Source organism: Gymnodraco acuticeps, unplaced genomic scaffold, assembly GCF_902827175.1.
Source record: "Gymnodraco acuticeps unplaced genomic scaffold, fGymAcu1.1, whole genome shotgun sequence".
Classification (NCBI taxonomy): Eukaryota; Metazoa; Chordata; class Actinopteri; order Perciformes; family Bathydraconidae; genus Gymnodraco; species Gymnodraco acuticeps.
The window spans coordinates 25,086-41,417 of record NW_022991223.1 but is presented as its reverse complement, the minus strand read 5'-3'; the positions used below and the strand labels follow the sequence as shown (position 1 = coordinate 41,417).

Here is a 16,332-nt window from a genome sequence, read left to right as displayed (position 1 = left end):
TCATCCTTATACCCTGGATGCATGTTGGTGTCCCTGGAAGAATGCAATGTGGAGTTCCAATGAAAATCGGCTTAAGTCCAGTCAGGGTCTGGACATGTTGCCATGACTGTTACCCTGCTAAAGAGACACTATTTCGGGGTAAACTGTATCCATGTTGACCCCTGGTTCTTCATCCTTATACCCTGGATGCATGTTGGTGTCCCTGGAAGAATGCAATGTGGAGTTCCAATGAAAATCGGCTTAAGTCCAGTCAGGGTCTGGACATGTTGCCATGACTGTTACCCTGCTAAAGAGACACTATTTCGGGGTAAACTGTATCCATGTTGACCCCTGGTTCTTCATCCTTATACCCTGGATGCATGTTGGTGTCCCTGGAAGAATGCAATGTGGAGTTCCAATGAAAATCGGCTTAAGTCCAGTCAGGGTCTGGACATCTTCCCATGACTGTTACCCTGCTAAAGAGACACTATTTCGGGGTAAACTGTATCCATGTTGACCCCTGGTTCTTCATCCTTATACCCTGGATGCATGTTGGTGTCCCTGGAAGAATGCAATGTGGAGTTCCAATGAAAATCGGCTTAAGTCCAGTCAGGGTCTGGACATCTTCCCATGACTGTTACCCGCCTTAAGAGACACTATTTCGGGGTAAACTGTATCCATGTTGACCCCTGGTTCTTCTCTCCTGGTGTCCATTTCATGTACATTTCCTCGTGTCCATTTCATGTACATTTCCTCGTGTCCATTTCATGTACATTTCCTCGTGTCCATTTCATGTACATTTGATGGGGGAGTCACATGTGGATGAAATAGACCCAATTCCCGGAGGTTCCGGGCCGAATTTGGGAGCTCATATGCGGCCTGCCGTGCACCCCCACCCGTGGAAAGCAAAAAAAAGTAAATAAAACGGTCAATTATATCTTAAATTCATCAAAAACTACGTTTTTAAAAATTCTCGAAAAACGGCTAAGTGCCAACGGGTCAACCCTTCGGCGCTTCGGGCGGAAGCCCCGGAGACATTTCCACTGACCCGTTGCACTTTTCAACGTAGAGGGGAATTCAGACCTCCCCTCCTCCGTTAACAATTTTCATTCATCTTTTCCAAGCTACCTTCTGCACGAAATCGGAAACCCGGTTTTTGAGAGCACTTAGAAAAAAACGGCCTATTTCTCATGATGGGGAAATCATGGAGGAATGCGTCCGATGAGTGAGCACTTTGGATCGGACACAATTGTTGCCCGGAGGACCCCCAATCACGGTTCTTACAAAACTTTAAGTTTTTGAACTGGCCTCTGGAGGAATGCAAGGGGAGTCTACCTGCATTATGATGCACTATTTTGGGACACATTTTCACCATTTTAACCCCTTTCTCTGGTTCTTCCAAAAGTTAACTTTAACTTATTTTGTCTCTGGAGGAATGCAAGGGGAGTTGCCAGGGGACTCTACCTGCATTATGAGGCACTATTCCCGGACACATTTTCACCCCTTTTCTGCGGTTCTTCCAAAAGTTAACTTTAACTTTTTCTGACTCTGGAGGAATGCAAGGGGAGTTGCCAGGGGACTCTACCTGCATTATGAGGCACTATTCCCGGACACATTTTCACCATTTTCACCCCTTTTCTGCGGTTCTTCCAAAAGTTAACTTTAACTTTTTCTGACTCTGGAGGAATGCAAGGGGAGTTGCCAGGGGACTCTACCTGCATTATGAGGCACTATTCCCGGACACATTTCCACCATTTTCACCCCTTTTCTGCGGTTCTTCCAAAAGTTAACTTTAACTTTTTCTGACTCTGGAGGAATGCAAGGGGAGTTGCCAGGGGACTCTACCTGCATTATGAGGCACTATTTCCGGACACATTTTCACCAATTTCACCCCTTTCTCTGGTTCTTCCAAAAGTTAACTTGAACTTTTTCTGACTCTGGAGGAATGCAAGGGGAGTTGCCAGGGGACTCTACCTGCATTATGAGGCACTATTTCCGGACACATTTTCACCAATTTCACCCCTTTCTCTGGTTCTTCCAAAAGTTAACTTTAACTTTTTCTGACTCTGGAGGAATGCAAGGGGAGTTGCCAGGGGACTCTACCTGCATTATGAGGCACTATTTCCGGACACATTTTCACCAATTTCACCCCTTTCTCTGGTTCTTCCAAAAGTTAACTTTAACTTTTTCTGACTCTAGAGGAATGCAAGGAGAGTTGCCAGGGGACTCTACCTGCATTATGAGGCACTATTTCCGGACACATTTTCAACATTTTCACCCCTTTTCTGCGGTTCTTCCAAAAGTTAACTTTAACTTTTTCTGACTCTGGAGGAATGTAGGGTGAGTTGTCAGGGGACTCGACCCCGGATACATTTTATCCATTTTAACCTCTTTCTCTGGTTCTCTGGTTGCATCCGTCTCTGGATCATGGAAGAATGCATCCGCTGCATGAGGACTTTGGATCGGATACAATTGTTGCCTGGATGACCCCCAATCATGGTTCTTACCAAACTTAACGTTTTGAACTGGTCTCCGGAAGAAAGTAAGGGGAGTTGCCAGGGGACTCGACCCGCCTTAGGAGGCACTATTTCACCCAGTTTTGGCTCCCGCCTTGCCTGGATGATAGGACCGATAGATGACAGGGATCTCTGCCCGCCTAACGAGGGCCTAAATGGGACACCTTTCGCACGATGATGCAAATGGGTTATTTATTGAAAATAAACCGGAGAGATTTGACATGGGGTCTTTCTAGTTCGCTGAGTGCAACTTTCTTATTTTCACCTATCCTTCTTTGTCCCCCCCGGTTCTATACATTATACTGGTGACACTTCCCGGTACCGAAATGCTCAGGCATACAAAAATGATGGCGATCGGTTGTCCTATCTGTAATAGTCCCTACCGTGCCCTGAGCAAGCACCTGCTGAGGAACCATAGTGTGCGTAATTTAGTTGAAAGAAGAATTCTGCTGTTGTTGGCGAAAGGACGGATAAACATTAGGCTCCATCCCTGCATTATTGCAGGATGCGAGTACAACGGGACAAGGCTGGACCGCCACTTGTACAGAAACCATGTTGAGCTGTCCCGGCAGGAATTACATGTGGTTTTAACTAAACTAAAAATGAAAGTGGCCACGAAGAAGCTTCATGAACTCAGTTTGACAAACCCCACAGTAGCAATGATTACCTCTTGGGATGTGGACACTGTGGGTGATGATGTCCTGTCACAACCTCCACCCTTGTCCCCAGTGATTAAATGTGACAACCCGGACTGTAAGGAATGGAGGATGGATGCAAACAGAATGAAGGCTCAGAGGGACATATATGCTGCTGAGGTGAAATCCCTGCGCTGCATGCTGCAGCAGAGGATTAAACGTAACCGAAAGAGGATGAACCAGAGGGCCGAGGACCAAGAGCGGGTGTTTCTAAGGAAACGATCCCGAACAGAGTCAACACCAAAGAGGCTGTCCAAGTCCAAAGGTCCCTCCTGCAGGAAGTCCCCCATTGCCTCTCACACACCTGTATCCAGCTCCTCAGAACCTGCATCCATAGATACCGAGGCCTCGTCATCCTCCCCTCCCATACATTCCCCCTGGTTCAGTGGCAGGGGCCGGGGGAATCGAATGCGGGACATTACATTCCCACGCATCATGGAGAAGTATCTGCAAGGCTACCGGGACCATTATGAGGGCATCGATCCAACAGTGAGGCTCCAAGAAAACGCAGTCTCCAAAATAAGCAGAGTCAAATCATTCCTAAGCTTCATGGCACACGGTTTCAATCGCCTGTCTGACTGGCTCTTTTTGAGGGATCTGAAGAGGATACGTGGGTGGTCCCGGAGCCTGATAAAGTCAAGCCTACAGGTCACGACATCTGACTTCTATATCAAAAATATATCACACTTTCTCAAGTACATGAATGAAACACCATGCAAGGGGAGCAGGCTCAACCAGAATGACATGATTTTAATCACACGGGAAGTTGCTGCCATCCTGAAGTCCATGAGAAAGAATGTGTTTATCCACCAGATGCAGGTGAAGCGGGACAAGATGGAAGGTCTGCCAAGCCATAAAGACATCATGGCATGTTTGACTGCGGCCAAAACTCGCATCCCTCAGCTCCTGGACGTGATGACCAGCAATCCGACTCACGCAACCCGGAGCCTGCTCTATGGGTACATGACCCTCAATTGGAGCTGCATTTATGGGCACCGTCCGGGGGTCTACTCCAACATGACCAACACGGAGGTCCTAAAGGCGGAGATAACTGGCACTGCCTTTGGCCACCTCATCCACGTGAGTGAGCTATTAAAACATGTGTTTATTCTGGCAGTGATACACATGTTGTGGATGATTGATACTTGTATTGACGCTCTCTAACTCTGTCATAACAGGTAAGCAACCACAAGACGGCCAACGCGTTCGGGGAAGCGCAGATGTACCTCACCATAGAAGAATTTGGATGGATGAAGAGATGGCTGGAAATCAAGGGGACGCTGACCGGCACCAACAACCGCTACTTCCTCTGCATAGCGGGGAAGAACCCATCGAGGAACCTTGCCACCTTCCTGAGGTTGGCATGGGCTGATGTTGGACTAAAAGGTCCCATTAACTTCACCGACCTCCGCACAGTCCACGCCGATAATGCGAAGAGGTTTCAGGACATAAGCAACCGCCAAAGAGTGAGTGATTTCATGTGTCACAACACTGAAACTGCAGACAAATTTTATGCCAAGAATCCTTCTTTGAAGGAGGCTGCGGACATACGAATGCTCTTCACAGAGTCACTGCAAGCAGCGGCCGCAGCAGCATCAGGGGTGAGTGAAGACAATTTGGGGGACATTGACATCCACAGTGACCGTGACAGCTCTGGAGAGGAGCATAGCCCTACTCCCTACCAAGACTCCACCGATACCGAGACGTCAGATGAATTATACAAAGACTTCAACGCTTGGAGAGCGGCGAAGAGGGAACAGTCAATGGCCGAACACAGTCCCTCAGACATGGGTGAAGAGAGGGTGCCAGCCTCTGCACCAACTTCACCCGATACGGACAATGTTGCCAGTGACCAACTTGTAAATATGCAATGTTTTGTTGTACTCAGTCCGCTTGTGCTGGATGAGTTAATAATGTTATAATGTTATAAAGTGTCAATGTATATATTTCTGTAAATAAAGTTTGTTAAAATTACTTAATTTGTCCTCTTTTTTATAACCCAATATGGGTGTTTCCCCATTAAGATCCCCAGGGGCACGAGGTTCTGGTGGTGTGCATGAAGGGGTTTAGTCCACGTGAGGAGTGCTCAAATGTGGGAGGATGTGTAAGGCAGCGGAGGGTAAAACAAGTTAAAGTGTGAACCTCCAGCAGGGCAGGTGGTGCTGCTGTGAATAAGGCCGACTATGGAGTCCGATGGGCGGACTGTAAAGCACCGCAAAATACACCCCCTGATAGGTAACCAGGGCCATGAGAACATCCTCCACAGGAGGGTGGGTGGTGCTGTGAATAAGGCCGACTATGGAGTCCGATGGGCGGACTGTAAAGCACCGCAAAATACACCCCCTGATAGGTTACCAGGGCCATGAGAACATCCTCCACAGGAGGGTGGGTGGTGCTGCTGTGAATAAGTCCGACTATGGTGTCCGATGGGCGGACTGTAAAGCACCGCAAAATAGACCCCCTTATAGGTTACCAGGGCCATGAGAACATCCTCCATAGGAGGGTGGGTGCTGCTGCTGTGAATAAGTCCGACTATGGTGTCCGATGGGCGGACTGTAAAGCACCGCAAAATAGACCCCCTTATAGGTTACCAGGGCCATGAGAACATCCTCCATAGGAGGGTGGGTGCTGCTGCTGTGAATAAGTCCGACTATGGTGTCCGATGGGCGGACTGTAAAGCACCGCAAAATAGACCCCCTTATAGGTTACCAGGGGCACGAGTTTCTTGAGGGTGTAATCATCTGGGTTTAGTCCGTGGGGGAGTGCTTAAGTTCGGGGGCCCGGGGTCCCAAGGTGCGCGAGGTTATGGAAGTACGCATGTCAGGTAGATATGCTGGAAGTCTGTAGTCCGTGTTTTGGGTCTCTGTGAGCGGCCAAAGTGAGGTGGTTTTCCCGGTGTATGTCATGGAAGTCTGACATAGCCTGTGTCCTGTGAAATAGCCTGTTTGCCCATGTCAAATCTTATTATGAGGCACTATTTTGGGATACATTTTATCCATTTTAACCCCTTTCTCTGGTTCTTCCAAAAGTTAACTTTAACTTATTTAGCCTCTGGAGGAATGCAAGGGGAGTTGCCAGGGGACTCTACCTGCATTATGAGGCACTATTTTGGGATACATTTTAACCCCTTTCTCTGGTTCTTCCAAAAGTTCACTTATACTTATTTAGCCTGTGGAGGAATGCAAGGGTAGTTATCAGGGGAGTCTACCTGCATTATGATGCACTATTTTGGGATACATTTTATCCATTTTAACCCCTTTATCTGGTTCTTCCAAAAGTTCACTTATACTTATTTAGCCTGTGGAGGAATGCAAGGGTAGTTATCAGGGGAGTCTACCTGCATTATGATGCACTATTCCCAGGTACATTTTATCCATTTTAATCCCTTTCTCTGGTTCTTCCAAAAGTTCACTTATACTTATTTAGCCTGTGGAGGAATGCAAGGGTAGTTATCATGGGACTCTACCTGCATTATGAGGCACTATTTTGGGATACATTTTATCCATTTTATCCATTCTGTACATTTGGCTTACCGCGACTGGTAGTTAATGTCGCTACGGGGGACGCGTATATCCCTAAGGTATGTATGTTCATCAGTGTGAACCGTGGGCCTGCATCTGGGCCAGGTTCCATTCTAGTCACAGCCAGTCTCAAACACTGACTCAATCTTGATCTCATCAGAGTTTTCAGGTGTTTCATGTGTGAAAAGGTTTGCTCGCAGATATACGTGCTGCCAAAAACTGTAAACATCTTCATTGCGTGTTTTTTTTACGTTGTGTGGGGTATGTGTTGTTTGGGAGGGCGGCATAGAAGTCAATGAGACTGTTGGGCTTCAATGCGTCTTTCAGAACATCACAGTTCTGTAATTCGGCCAACTCAAACTGATAAGAAGGCTGGGCTTAATCGATGTCGGCAAGAAAGGGGTTCTGGAAAAGACGGATTTATTTTGCATTAACATGTAGTATCCGGAATCGCACACCGAACTCCGCCTTCAGCATTTCCAGTGCTTCCACACACTTTTCAGCTGGGAACGGGACCGCTGGGTTCTCTGCAGAGAGGTTTTGGGTAGCAGGGAGATGGATGAAGTTGTCCTTTTTCACTTGTTCCAAAAGCAGCACAAGTTTCACCTCATATGCTTTTATGTGAGAATACATGTCGCAAATGAGTTTCCCCTGGCCTTGTAGCTGCAAGTTAAGGCTGTTCAGCATTTCTGTCACGTCTGTTAAAAATGCGAGGTGCCATTTCCATTCTGGGTCCATCAGCTCTGGGACCGTTTTGTCTTTTGAATGAAGAAATGCGTTAATTTCGGGTAGCAGCTCGTAAAAACGCCTCAAAACTCTGCCCCGGCTCAACCATCGGACCTCTGTGTAGTACAGCACATCGCCGTGCGCAGACTCCAGTTCAAACAGGAATTGTTGGAACCAGTGGCGGTTCTAGACCAATCTGACTGGGGGGGCCAGTTATTTCTGAGGGGGGCACAATAAATGCAGGACGAAAAAGAGAACTAGACAGTATGAAGTAATTGCGCATAAGAAAACAATGCAATACAGTTATTGGTATTTGTTTCAGTACACTTATTTATTTCAGATAGATCTTATAGTTATTACTGTTAGCTTCAGCTTAAGTTATAGTACACATTTTGCTCTAACACCATATCATATTTATATAAAGATAAAGGCAATGAACAGTTACATCTCTACTTTACATAAGGGTGTCTGCATCCCAGGCTGTAGTCTCCTTCCCAAAATCTCACATTACAGCAACAAAATCCTGCGGTTTTTGTGATTTTTGGCAAACCGATCAACAAATAAGTCAAGATTCAAAGCCTTTGACCTCCTTGACTCAATACTAAGCAGACCCAGATTGCTCAGTCTCTCATCAGTTATGGTGGATCTGAGAAAAGTTTTGACCAGCTTCAATGTAGAAAAACTACGCTCACAGGAAGCAGAACTGACTGGGATTGCGACTGCTATTTGTATTCTGCTGATCTAACAGTCCACTTTTTAGCTTTGAGAGTTTGTCTGCTCGCATTTGGCCTTGCAAGTTATCATACTTGTCTTTGTGACGGGATTCATAGTGTCGGCGCAGATTGTATTCTTTGAATACCGCCACCGCCTCTTGACAGATGAGACAAACAGCCTTTTCTTTGCATTGAACAAAAAAATAATCGTTTGACCACTGCAGGTTAAATACCCTGCATTCTGAATAAATGTTTCTCTTACCTAACCTTTTCGCCATTATTCCGTTCTATTTGACAGGGGCTAGTCTAGGATTCGCTTGGCCAGACTGAAAAAAAATCATAATGCGTCTCTGGTATTGTTCAGGGGGCCGGGCCAAATGTGGAGCGGGCCGTATTCGGCCCGCGGGCCTTAGTTTGGGGACCACTGCCCTACCGTATCTGTGGGGAACCGTCTTCTCTTGACTCATCCCACATTCCTAACTGCCAGCTAATTGGCTCCTGAACACAGGCAAACATCATCCCTTTTCAGAACTCTGTGGCAAACAGGAAATCAGTGAGTGAAAATGACTATTTGTAAATAATAAAATGTCTCCATGTTCAGTGGAGTCACAGTAACAACATCTTCATGATTACTAATCTCCAAATAACAAACCATGGAGAATTGTTTCAATTCAAAATAATTTATTTCAAAACACTATAGGAAAAGCATAACCTAATGACAGAAAGTATAAAGAGCAAGTCATGAAATAGAAGTAATAATAGCATTGGTGTCCAGTGTTCAAACTCCAGCAGAAGAATCCCCAAGCTGGCTTTTGGTCTGAAGTTCATTTACAGAAAGCGCGTTCAGTTAAAAGGTGACTTGGGACAGGTCACTGGATCAAATCTAAATAAAAACCTGAAACTAAAAGTTCTTCCATCAACATGTCTCATTTCTCTTTCTCTAATGTTCCCCGTTAAGATAATAGCAATAGTTAAGAAAAAATGATTGTGTCTTATGTTTGGAAATGGTTCACTCTCCAATCTTTCCCCACTGTAATTGACAGTAAGGGTGTCCACTCAGCAGTCTTTCTATTGGTCCAGGCGGCCTACATCAGCATGTGGGGCCCCTCCCTGAAGCTGAGGTCACAGAGCAGGGATAAATGGTCCGAGGGGTAATGGTAGGAGGGGAGGCGGTCAGGGCCGATCTGCTCCTCAGTGGGAATGTCCAACAGGCAGTCCACACTCAAAGCATCATGGGTATACCAGATGTAGTCCAAAGTACTGCAGCTCTCTCCAGAGGGGCGGATCTTCCAAGAGGTGTAGGCGGGCTCAGTCTGTCCGTCAGAGCTCAGCATCTTGTACGCCGAATCCAGACGGAGTGTGGAGGAGCTGAAGCGGCGGTACACGTCCTCTGAGGGCTCAGCGTTAAAGTCTCCACACACGACCAGCGGGACGGGGCCCGCCCCCTCCTCAGGGCTGCTGGGCCCCCCTTGGGATGTGATGCTGCGTAAACTCTGCAGCAGGTCTGCCCCCTGCACACTGCGCAGCCTCTCCCAGCCGCTCCGAGCTTTCAGATGGGTGACGGCGACACACAGCCGCCGGCCCGTTGCCCGGCAGCTGAGCGTCTGGACGATGGCCACCTGGTTGGTGGGCAGCATCATGGCCGACAGCCTCAGGTGAGCTGTGGCCTGCAGAGAGAAGCGTGACCGGCGGTAGAACAGAGCGCAGCCGTCAGGACCGTTGTTCTGCTCCACATCCAGACAGGGGACCAGGGTTTGGCCAGGAAGCTGCCTTGGTAACCGAGGCTGGCCATGATTGGCTGGAAAGTGTCGTAGTAGTGGTCTACTTCCTGCAGGCACAGGATGTCTGGGCTGTGAGTAAGGATCTCCTCCAAGATCAGGTACTTCCTCTCCTCCCAGTTAAGAGCGTCCAATGGACATCGAATAAACCCGTCCTTCCCTTCACCAAGAGCTGCACAGAAACACAGAGACATTCATTTTAGCCTCACTCTGTACTTATGGCTAGAATGTATGGAAACATCTTAGTTAGCATTTTCCAACACTACCATTAAGAACACACTGCAGCAGAGTATGATGGATGTCTTTAGTTTGGCCGGTGATCGAAAAAAGGAATTACTGAAAACAATTGGACACAATGGTGGTGCTAGATGAAAATCCAGAGGATCACTGAAGTGATTACTGATTGTCCTGAGGGGAACATGAATGTCTAAACCAAAGTAAAATAGCTGTATAGGTATTTCACTGAATAGAACTCTGGAGATTTAGCTTGTAAACAGGCTACTTTAAAAAATGTGGTCTTAGACTGTCTCTCAACTCAAACTCCATTCTCTATCACAACAAGCTATCAGACAAAAGAAAACAAGTTTGCTAATCGGCATTAAACAAAAAATTAACAATGATATTGCAAAAAACGCAACAAAGGTAGGTACGTATTGGACAATTCTCAGTGAGTGCTTTGTAGACGAGCCGTATTCTGATGCAGGAACACGTTCTTATATCTCAGGCAGAGCGCTGCTGTCAGACAGCTCTCATTAAAACATTTATATTAGAACACTGTTGTTCTTTAAGTACCAATACAGGCAGGATTGGGTCCTGTGCCGTTTTACCGAACAGTGTATCGCAGTGCTTTCTACATCTCTACCTTGTGCCAGAATGTTCCACTGCATGATCCGTATGGACGAGTTGTGTTTGTGGCGGGGGGCCATGCTGCTGGGATAGACCAGGTTGCGGTGTGGGCGGGCCGGACGCCTCTGCAGGACCTCCTCACACTCTCTCAGCAGCTCCTCCGGGTCCTGGTCTGGGTTCTCCTCTGGGTATGCCTCCGGTTGGGCCAAGGGGGCGCTGTTCAGGGACTGGGCCAACGTACCAAACAGCCTGCTGCTGCTACCACCCATCGGACAAACTGATGAAGAGAGGGAGAGAAGTGTAAACAAATTGTCATTAAAGGCCTAAAGACATATTGCCAGATGGACATATTAGATGAAGTGGTACAGGGTGAAGCCTGAAATAAGGATTGTCCTGAATATGTGTGTGTGTGTGTGTGCGCATGCTCACACATTTCATACAATGTTTTTCTGTCCACCATTGTTTGAGTTTAAACTCTGATAATCATTACTAAAATCCTGTTGACCACTAACAACGATAAACTGTTGTTCTCATCTGATTTAGCAAGTGTCTCAGAGTCACATGTAGCAGATGTAAAGTCTGCAGTGAGCCCTATATAGCTGTCCAAACAGACATGAGTGACTGATGTTACATAGTGAGCACTCTCTATTGACCCATGTCTTGTGGGTTATGTAACTTGGCCTGACCAATCCCATGACTGGGGGGGGGGTGTTCATGAGAATGTACATGACCTGACCACCACCGTTATGAAACTACCTAGCCTGTTTCCATGTGACAAAAGCTACAATAGACAATCTTTCAACCTGGTTAGAGCTGAAGACTCTGACCCAAACACCTTTACTTGCTAGCAGTGCATGTAAAAGGAATTCTAGCACAATGCTGTACCACATGAAGAACAAGCACCTGGCTGCCATGTCTGTTCATTCTCTACTCATGTAAAGACAAAACCAAAGCTAAAAGAAAGAGGATTTGGACATTCATCAGGTGGATACAAACACAATGCGGAACCAAACATCATGCGGCTATGTTACTGCTAACAACACCACCATTTCAAATGTATTCATGTTGTTCACAAGTGTTCTTTTAAGCCTATCAATTCTATTAAAAACATTTCTTGTTAATATTTAATCAAATAATATCAAAAAGCGAATAATGTAACCCTGCCTATTGCTGCTGCTTTTCTACTGCTCTTCTCTGAGTAAGATAAGGCCTTACTAATGGAGCGGCACTGATCTGCTGCACTCTTTCTTCGTATCGGAAGCAACCAGGTCAATCCTGTGTGCTAACATCTAAGCAGCAGCTTGAGCTCTTGTTCTCAGCACAGTCCTACTATCCTATCTGTCAGCTAGTTGAGTGTGGCACGACATGCAGTGTCAGAGCTCGCAGGAAGGAAACAAAGGCTGCTCAGACCAGCAGCTGCTAGAGAGCCGCCTGAAGAACATCCTGTGTCACAGTTTCACTGAGATTAAATACAAGTGGTCACAAACTAGAAGACAGACATCTAAACTTCTGCAAAGTCACAATCATGATCACTTTTCTTTTTCATACCAAACTAGCACTAAAGTGGTCTTCCAAATCTTTTGACAGAAAATGAATTACAGGACTGATAAAGATCAACTCTTTAACGTGTGGATGGGTTTTGATTTAATTGTAAATACACTAAATAAGAACTGAGACCTTGACTTTAGTTTTGTAACGATCAACAGAAAATGATTCAGTATATATTTGTGATAAGCAAAGTACAAGTCTTTTAACAAAAAGGTGCCAGTTTGCTGGTTGTTGCATCTCAACTGTTGATCACATAGAGAGCTCTCACTTGCTCTCTCTCTCGCTCTCTCTCTCGCTCACTCGCTCTCTCTCACTCGCTCTCTCTCTCTCTCTCACTCTCTCTCTCTCTCGCTCACTCGCTCTCTCTCGCTCACTCGCTCTCTTTCTCGCTCACTCGCTCTCTTTCTCGCTCACTCGCTCTCTCTCTCTCGCTCTCTCGCTCACTCGCTCTCTCTCTCTCGCTCTCTCGCTCTCGCTCACTCTCTCGCTCACTCTCGCTCACTCGCTCTCTCTCTCGCTCACTCGCTCTCTCTCTCTCGCTCACTCGCTCTCACTCGCTCTCTCTCGCTCTCACTCGCTCACTCTCTCTCGCTCTCTCGCTCTCACTCTCTCGCTCTCTCTCTCGCTCTCTCTCTAGCTCTCTCTCTCGCGCTCTCTCTCTCTCGCGCGCTCTCTCTCTCTCGCGCTCTCTCTCTAGCTCTCTCTCGCGCTCTCTCTCTCTCTCTCTCTCGCGCTCTCTCTCGCTCTCTCTCTCTCTCTCTAACCCTGGCTTTTCCAAAGAACCTGGTTTGATGAGCACATCCTACACGTTATCTGAAGGTTTCAAACTCCTCAGAGCAGACCACCATGGGACTACCCCACAGACCCCCAGGGACATACACTGGGACATGTTTGTGGACTTCAGCGTGGCGTTCATTACCAGACCATCATGCCTCCAGGACTCTCTGCTGTCCCCACTGCTCTTCTCCCAGGCCCGAATGTCTGTTTCATTGTGCTGTCAGTAGAGCTGAGTTTATGTCCTCAACTTTCTGTGTGCTGATGTCTGAAACAACTCTACATTTACGTTCGTTTTTGAGGTCCGAAAATAGAGAGTTGTCGATGCCTTACTATCTTCTGAGCGGCCACAATACTAACAGCAGTAGTTAAGTTTAGTTAATCCACTTCTTGAAAGTATATTTCTTCTGCTCAGCTCTTGCAGCTTTTCCAAAATTGCCCTTTTTTTTGCCCAGTGCTTTTTCTTCAATATTACCTTTATTGTTGTTTGCTAATTTCTCACCACATATAAAGCATAAAAGTAAGCCAACATTGTTAGCAAAAAAAGCAAATAGTTCTGCATAGTCCCTGCAGAATTCAAATGTTTGTATTATTCAACCATGGGCAGCTTTCTGAGGACGGAGTCGAAATGTCAGTATTAAATGATGCGTAAGTGTTGAATGGTCTTAATGTCACAGTATCACCTTGAAGTCTTAATAAAGCCGGATAAAACAAGAGTATCTCTGTTGATACATTTTCAAGAAGGAGTTGGTTTTTGAAATGTTATAGATCGTTTCATCAATCCCATTTTGAGTCATAAGGGAGTGACAGAACTGATGAGTCAGCGCGCTTTGACCTGGCTTATTGTTTGTGACGTAATTGGGGAACGTGAGAAAGGCCGATAGAGCTATTGTAACGTTAGAGCTGTCACGCTGGTGAGGAGCCTACTGAAGGTAAGAAGGTGTACGGTGGTCCTACCTGATGCTGCCCCAGTGTTGGACGCTCTACTCGGCTTCAGCTGAGGACAGGTCCTTTTGAGTCCCCCTTCTCCTCCACTCACAGCGGAGTGACAGCAGCGTGTCGAACCTGCTGCCTGGGAGAGCGGCCCCCTGGCTGCCGTCCCTCCCCTCGAGGGGGCACATAGTTGGCTTAACAAAGCCGAACAGCGACGAGCTGTATTCATTCTACAGTGTTCAGCGTTAGCGTAGAAAGAGCTGTACGTTACCGGATGCTGTCTGTCACTGAAGAAACCGAGCCATTTATTTTAAAAGCGTGAGAACTTTCCCCTCGCACTCGGTTTGACAGGAACACTTCCTTTGTGCGGTGCTCTTGAAGGTAATAGAAAGCCGGCCGGCATAAGTTACGTCATGCTGCTGTTGAGTCACGAAACTCCCGCTACTGAGGGGTGACACAATCATGGTTTAGTCCATAATGTTTTTCAGAGGGCACCAAAATCCGTGAGACCTACTTTTTACATGTCTCTAAATGTTGCATTTTTGTTAACAAACGAATCAGGAGGACCAAACAAAAAGAACTACCTACAGAGCTCCCCCGTTCTTATTATACATCCATGGCTCCCCCCCTGTCGTCTCCGGTGTCTCGAGCCTCTGAAACGTGTACTATGGAGGCAGGACCAGCAGGAAGAGGGCGTTAACATTTCATGAACAATCCAATCAGCGTTTATTACAGAGGAACGACGTCAATAGCACGCCCCCCTACGCCTGTTCCATTGATGTATAATAAGAACGGCCTGTTCCCCTGTTCCCATGGATGTATAATAAAACATTAGTGACGCGTCCGGGTTTTAGGACGCGTCACTGACTGTGGCACTCTATTCTGTCTACGCAGTGGTCGTCTCAAATTCTACACCTGAAAACAAGACCTGTACATTCTTAAGAATGGCCCTACCCAGAATAACCACCATACAGCCAGCACCTGTCTACCCAAATAATAAGCAGGATTCAGAGGAGCGGTAAAGTAATATTTATCTGTAATTATTTGTTTTAATGTTTTTTTAAACTAAAAAGTCAGAAAGAGTGGCAGAATTATATCAGTGTTGGCAAGTACTTTTTAACCATCAAAGCCACGTTCCCCCATGATTGTCCTTTTTATGGAACTTCAAACAAAAGCTCTATACTGTAGGTCAACAAAATATCATTTTATAGCTATATCAGTTTTTATTAATTGTACAATTTCTCCTTATTATTATTATTTTCCCAGTCCAATGCTTGAGCAGTTTTTAAGTTAATTGAATGATATATAGCTTTACATTTCTTAAGTTTCCTTTTGTCATTCTTTAGAAATGCCATTGTTTATGTCCCTGCTGTCTGTGTGCAGACAGGGGCAGTTTTAGTGATTCAGGGGCCATAGGAAAAGTAAGGAATGGGGCCCGTTTAGCCCTTATCAACAAATGAATTACATATTTTCTATAATTATAAAATTATAAAGACAGTTAGCAGCAGACAGAACAGTTCAATCAATCAATCAATGTTTATTTATACAGCCCAATATCACAAATGTTACATTTGTCTCAGTGGACTTTACAGTTTGTACAAAATATCAGTATGACAATACGACACCCTCTGTCCTTAGACCCTCACATCGTACAAGGAAAAACATCCGAAGAAAACCCACAGTTTAAAGGGAAAAATGGGAGAAACCTCAGGGAGAGCAACAGAGGAGGGATCCCTCTCCCAGGACGGACAGACGTGCAATAGATGCCGTGTGTAAATTGAAAAGATAATACATTTGCAACATAGGTAGTCCAAATGTTTGGAAATGCACGTGTGTACAACAGGAAGACGAATCCACGAGGATATCCATCCAGGACCTATGATCCAGGACCAGAGCCACGACTCAAGATCCAGGGCTCGCGATCCAGGACAGAGGAGCGCAGGATCATCCATGACTCCGGATCCCGGCGTATATAGACACCAAAAAGAAAGACATTTGGGGAAGCTGGGTTAATCGGAACATGAGAGTACACAAGTATAGACAGAGAGAAGGAAGAAGTAAGATGTCCCCCGACAAACTAAGCCTATATCAGCAAAACTAGGGGCTGAATCTAATCAGCCCTAATTATAAGCTTTATCAAAAAGGAAGGTCTTAAGCGCACTCTTAAAAACGGATAGGGTGTCTGCCGCCCGAACACAAACTGGAAGCTGATTCCACAAATGTGGAGCTTGATAAGAAAAGGCTCTGGCTCCCATTGTACTTTTAGAGACTCTAGGAACAACCAACAACCCTGCATTCTTGGA

The 16,332-nt window shown here is 46.1% G+C and overlaps 2 protein-coding genes across 2 annotated transcripts; one reads left to right on the top strand and one right to left on the bottom strand.

Moving 5' to 3' along the window:
• Window positions 1-2,322: 2,322 nt before the first annotated feature.
• Window positions 2,323-5,164, top strand: LOC117561806. The gene is made up of 2 exons (XM_034239401.1): window positions 2,323-4,270; window positions 4,369-5,164. The coding sequence occupies exons 1-2, from the start codon at window positions 2,822-2,824 to the stop codon at window positions 5,110-5,112; spliced, it is 2,193 nt and encodes a 730-aa protein (XP_034095292.1). The 5' UTR covers window positions 2,323-2,821; the 3' UTR covers window positions 5,113-5,164.
• A 3,560-nt stretch (window positions 5,165-8,724) lies between these two features.
• nocta (nocturnin a) lies at window positions 8,725-14,657 on the bottom strand. Its single transcript, XM_034239411.1, is given in 4 exon segments — window positions 8,725-9,897; window positions 9,900-10,100; window positions 10,791-11,051; window positions 14,054-14,657. Coding segments are annotated over 4 exon segments (1,329 nt in total). The 5' UTR covers window positions 14,259-14,657; the 3' UTR covers window positions 8,725-9,235.
• Between the last annotated feature and the right edge of the window lie 1,675 nt (window positions 14,658-16,332).

What these genes read in the sequence shown, in the direction of transcription:
- LOC117561806 (XM_034239401.1), top strand. Translation starts at nt 2,822, where the DNA reads ATGCTCAGGCATACAAAAATGATGGCGATCGGTTGTCCTATCTGTAAT. An exon ending in CCTTTGGCCACCTCATCCAC is followed by an intron (nt 4,271 to 4,368) that starts GTGAGTGAGCTA and finishes CTGTCATAACAG; the next exon opens with GTAAGCAACCACAAGACGGC.